This window comes from Nothoprocta perdicaria, unplaced genomic scaffold (assembly GCF_003342845.1).
Source record: "Nothoprocta perdicaria isolate Ctin4 unplaced genomic scaffold, notPer1 scaffold_43, whole genome shotgun sequence".
NCBI lineage: Eukaryota > Metazoa > Chordata > Aves > Tinamiformes > Tinamidae > Nothoprocta > Nothoprocta perdicaria.
In genome coordinates, this window is record NW_020455677.1 from 2373800 (window position 1) to 2379799 (window position 6000).

Consider the following 6000-nt stretch of genomic DNA (forward strand, 5'->3'; position numbering starts at 1 on the left):
AAAAAGGAGCAAACAAAACAAAACAGAAAAACCACACACACACACACAAACTTAATCGTAAGGATGAAAACTAGAATGAAAACTGCTACTGGGAAAGAAAAAGCTGTTCATAGAGCAAACTTACATTCTAAATCCCAAAATGAGGCTGCTCCTAAAATGACGCATTTCAATAGAGGGTGTGCTTGATGAAGACACTGTAAATGAAACAAATATTTCTAAATAGTCCTTCAAAAAAAACACCAAGACAAAAGTCATGTACATCAGGACATAATACAAAAATATTTTGACTTAGTAAATGCTTACTAGTGTTTGTAAATCTAGAAACTTCCCTAAGATATAGTAGAAAGAYCTGGATTTTATCAACTCTCTTAATATGCTTCCTTTCCAAACAGACCAAATATTGTAAAAGCTAAAACTTTTCATTGCCTTCACAACCAATAGTTAACACCTTTTAGTCTTCTGTGCAAATATCTGCACAGAAAGAGATTTCTTCTCTGTAAAAATTCAACAGGACCAAAGAAAAACTCTGTAAAAACAAAAAAACAAAACAAAATCTAAATTCTAACCAAGATAAGTTAAGGCAGTAGTTCTGGAACAAAAACAAACAAATAAAATCCTTAAAAAATCCTTGAAGTAGTAGACTTCACAATTTCCTTGTTTTTACAGTATTTTTCAAGATGTTTATTTCTGCTTACATAAACTGCCTGACAAGAAATAAAAATTACGTCTATATAAAGTGCTAGTCACTGAATTAAGTTAATAACACTCATAGAAATAACTAAAGGACAAAAAAGAAAGAAAAGAAAGACACAAACCTTTAACAGTCCTGAGCTGTTCTATTCTAAATGCTAATATTTACAATATTGGATTAATATTAAAGCAACTATATTACCATTTAAAACCAGACATCCCTTAGAGCTCATTTACATACAAGCCCTATCTTTGCATCTTTTTCCTTGGCAAAATCCTTGAAATTGCTATACCTTCTACACCCAGCATAACTGTCTTGCATTTCAGAAAAAACACTGGTAGGTGCACTCAGGTCCTGTGTGAAGTTGTTATAAYCTCAATTCAGTATTAACTCCTCTGAACGAATGAAGGGTTGAAAAGAGGGCCCCGCAGGGCCCTTCAATATTGCATGAGGTAGAAGAGAACTAAATAAAAGCATCAGTTCATTCAGAACTTGGGAGATTAAAGGCAGAATAAACACACACTAAACCACCCCTCGGTCAAACGCCAAGCGTTTAGAAACTGCAAATAAACATTGGAAATGTTTTATTTCAGTTTGGAAGCTGCAGAAGTTGATTTCCAGAGACCCTCAAGGCAAATCCCCCTCCGGCGGCGGCAGGAGAAACTTTGGGCCGGCAGGASGAGGCGCGGGAAGCGCCTGGGCCGCCGACAGCCGCAACCTGGTTTCCTTAGCAACAAACAGGGCTCAGAGCATCAAGGGGCTGACAGGGAAGCGCCGGGAAATGGCAGGATAAAGGGAAAAGCGGCTCCCGCTCACCTCCCCGCCAGCCCGGGGTCTCAGCTGATGCTCTGGAGTTTTCATCCTGTCACTGGCAGAAATCTATACGCTTTGAGGCAGGAGAGGCTGAATCGATACACCCAGAGAGCAACCAGCACTAACACCCAACCCTCGCCCGCCCCGGCTACGCGGACGAGACGCATCTTGAACTGTTTTCCGCATTGCATCTATTTTTCCTCTTTGCAATACTGCAAAACAAGTCAATCCAGAAAAATTCAACTGATTGATACTGCGCCTTATCATTCCTTAGGTGCTAATTAGACTTATCAGCATTCACTGCAGCTTGGTAGACTATTTACAGGAGTATCTTCCTTTAAAGCTTCAGTTCAAAATCAATTCTGTAGGGTTCCATGAATTATTAACCCTTGTCTTCGTAAAAAGAAATATCACTACAAGAATTAAGACACATGCACGCAGACAACAGCTAAATAATATATTATGTAGGACTAATTTCATGATGGCAAGACGCTATATAGCCTGTTGATAATACTTTCAAAACTGACCTTCCCAGTTAACAAAAACAGGGTGTACGTGGGATGCCTATTTTTTTGTGTAGAGGGGAAAAAAAAAAAAAACAGTTTCCAGAAGCAATTTCATTTCTTCATTTCTTAGCAAACAAGCACATTTCAAAAGGATTCAATGCCAGGATGTCTACATTTTTCATGGGTAATGCTTTTTGTTGGAATAAGAGCAAAAGATGGCAGAATGTAAGAACAATMTTAAACATTAGCTGATTCCTTATAAAAACTAATTAATATGGGCATTAATAGTTAATAACTACTTATTTTTCAGCATCATTTTTATTAGATACTGGAATTATCTGAGTTTTAAGGACACTTTTTAGAAGTTTAACATTAATTCAGCTTCTTACTGTGACTTTTTTCATCTTAGATGAACAGAAGACTTCTTCCCGTGTTACTATTATCTTCCAGTTAAAGTTGCTTTACAGTTCCAACAGTTTCCAAACTCCATGGTGTTCAGACTGCAAGCAGCTTCCTGTTCAAACTTTTGCCTCAGCAACATACAAAATTGTTGCTTAAAGTGGAATTCTTCTGCATCAGATTTAGTCCAAACTAAAGGGTTTTATTAAGTACACTAGTAAATATAAATCTTGTTAAAATTTTGAATTTAATTCAATTAATTTTCAAAATTAAATTTTGAAAATAAAGGGGCATGTTCCTAGTTAACTATGTAAATCATGCCATAACTACTCAATTAATGAAGTGACTTTTGCAACTTTGGACCTCAGAACAGTCTTACTGCTCATTAAGAGAAAATCATTCAATTAAATCATTAATTTATGCTATCACAACCCTATCACCTAATTACTCTGTTAAATTCATATATGCAGTTTCCACAGACTAACGCACCCTCAAATTGTCAGTATCGATCAGTTCTTTAAAGCTGATTCAGTCAGTAATAATTTGGTTCAGAGCCATACTGTAATTGGTGCCATGAAAAAAGCCCAGAAACAATCCTGCATCAAAGTCTTCAGAACCAATACACAAGAGAGCCAAAGCATCCTTAAGCCTTCTTGAAAGATGAGAGAATTTTAATCAGTGTACAAGGTTGTGATTTCTATGTGTGTGTGTTGATATACACGTGTGTGTGTATATATATATATATATACACACACAAATGTATATATAGATTTTGTCCCATTTCAATATAAAAAAAGATTTTAATAAAGATATGTTGTCTGGTATTGGCAGCTTCAAAGAACAGTCTCATATCTTCTCAAAGATGACCCCACAAACAAAAGCTTTGATACATCTATCCATTCCTCAAATATCCTTAAACCTCTAGGCTACAAATCTCAACCTAAAACTAACTTATAAGCAAAGTACTGTAGGTACACGGTAACATGCAACATTAGAGATACTTACACAGCGAAAGAACATTTTTCAGCTTTCCACGGACTGCTTCGTATCTTATTTCTGCTGTACAGAATCCAACACCTTCAACCAGGCAGTTATTTTCCTAGAGATAAAAAAAAAATCAGCCATTATAAATAAACACAGAGAAGACATTCTGATAGTTTGCATTTCTTTAAACACTTTCTTCACATGAGCATCCTTCCTTTCTGTATTGATACTTGATGAGAACACTGAAGGTGCCCTAAAAACATCTACACTACAGAGCTACCTAGATCAGTTGCTGCTGATCAAGATTTATCCAGTTTTTGTACTAAAACCTGGATAAAAAAGAATGATACCAGAAGCACAGAGGAATAGGTAGAAGTTTTTTAACCTCCATATCCAGTGACAAGATAATCCATAATAATTCAGATTATTATGTTTATGTTTTTATTTCTGAGAAGGAGAAAGGAAGGAAGCAAGAGAAAGGCACAGTAAAAAAACCATATACAGAGAAACGAACTATGCAACAATTACTTTTATTGTTTGAAGTTACTTTTATAGTTTAAACTCACCTGCAGCTGAGTACGGGCAGTCTCAGTATCAGGAAAATTTTTAAAAACATAGTCCGTGTAAGTTTCTGCATCAAGTTCCACCCCCAATTCATGCATCACTTTGAGAACCTTATAGATACCTATCAAAGCAAAATTGGTGAAAATTGGTGAATTTCAGAAGATTCAAACATTTCAAAAAATTGCACTCAAGAAAAAGCACTCCTTTTCAAAAATAAGAAAGAACATATCCATTTCCTTCACTATGCCTCCAACGCAAAATCCTGATTTTTTTAATTTTAGTTACTACACTAGCAAGAGCAGTAAACTCTTCATTAGTCTGAAAATTGGTAGCATACAAATTTATTTTCTAAAATGAGAGAAGATATGTCCAAAAATACACTAAATATTGTTATTCATTTCACAATACATCTTTTAAAGATACATATTACATATCAATGCTACCAAGCCTGGAAAAAAAAAATTACTTATCTGAAATTTATTCTAAWTATCCAATTATTTATTACAATTTATCATTATATAAGCTAATTAAGAGACCAGCTTGCAACATCTCCATAGATCTGCATAAAAGAAAATAACGTTTTTGTAATCAAATGGCCTGATGAGTTTTACTCTCAATAAATCAGTTTCTACCTGGAAATTCAGAGCAAGTTCAGGGCATCTCAAGTTCCCACAAACTCTAAATGAAACTATGTCCTAACTTGCACAACATCCCAATTAATGTGACCAATCAAACTTTATATTATCATTGCAGGTATGCATCTGAAGACAAAAAACATACAATCTTAAAGGAGTTCAGCAAATACTTTTCAAATATATTTTGTGCTTCTTTTTAATTGCTTACACTCTTTTGATTTGCAGAAACTTCCTACAATAGCCCCAGCCAGCAAACTGGCTTTAAACAGTTACTCCTCCTGTCAAAGCCTATACAGGTATTAGCATTTTTTACTGGTCTAAAAAGGATTTGTCAGTTGCTGCAGGACACCAGTACCAAACAGCATATGTTTTTTTCAACTTGCATTTCATACTTATTACTCTAAAAATGTAAAGTTTCCCAAAGTCCCCATCTTTGCCCTGGAGTGCCACCTATGGAAAAGTGACACTTCCATGAATATTTTATGCAGTGCACTACGGTGCAAATAATCAAATGTGAATTCCCTTTGAGCACTTAAAAATACATGCAGGCAAGTCACACTAGATTAAAGTCGCATCATCTGTTCAAGTTTGCCTTAAACAAAACTCTGTCCAATTTTGGCCCAGAATCTGCAAAATTTTGAATAAAGAATTAATAACACCAAGTCCTTCTTGATACCTTTCACATTTTGACAGCTAGTTTCTATTTCATGTTTGCAGCTTCTCAGAACATATATTAAGCCCTCTTACGTTAAAGCCTTTTTAGAAGTTCAAAATGGTATTGGGAGGAGTAACTGTTTAAAGACAGCACAAGATAGCACAAAGGAAGAGGTGCAGCAGCCCCCAGAGATTTAGGTTTGAATCTGTATGTAGCAGAATGCAGAAAATGCATCCCCACTGCCTAGCAGATATCGGTCACAGAGGCTGCCCACCGGCTGGCACAGCTCCTCAGCAGAAAAGGACATGTGTGAGCACGGGCAGAAGTCTGATGAAAACTAAGGTACAGCTACAACAATACCAAACACAGCCAAATTAACACCAAACTAGAAAAAGAAAAACCAAGAGTAACAGCAGCAAGAGAACAAACAAAGGAAAATGCTGGCACATATTTCTTCATCTCTGAGGTAGCTGATGCAGGATATTTTTCTTTTTTGAATAGCTAAACTATATTGAAAATCAACAAAAAAAARTCTTACAACATTTTCCACCTCAACGAGAGCAGGAACTGCTTTATTATCAAATAAATGTCTTTGCCAATATAAAGCAATAAAACATTCCTGATTCAAGCAAAACACTGTAATAATGTCGAGCGTATGCATGAAAGAGGACGTGCCTGCTTTTGGAAAATCTTCGCTCCTAATAACAATATTTGACAATACACTAACCTCGCTCACCCTGAAGCAAAAAAAAA

General features: G+C 35.7%; 1 protein-coding gene across 1 annotated transcript in view; it reads right to left on the reverse strand.

Annotated features, from left to right (window-relative positions):
* The window catches only part of LRPPRC (leucine rich pentatricopeptide repeat containing), a 77541-nt gene that overhangs the window by 53028 nt on the left and 18513 nt on the right, over positions 1-6000 (reverse strand). Inside the window, exons 12-14 of the mRNA XM_026046232.1 lie at positions 3960-4078; positions 3415-3508; positions 125-194 (exon numbers count right to left, since the gene is read on the reverse strand). Of these exons, the coding sequence (XP_025902017.1) occupies positions 125-194; positions 3415-3508; positions 3960-4078 (283 nt within the window). The remainder of the gene's footprint in view (positions 1-124; positions 195-3414; positions 3509-3959; positions 4079-6000) is intronic.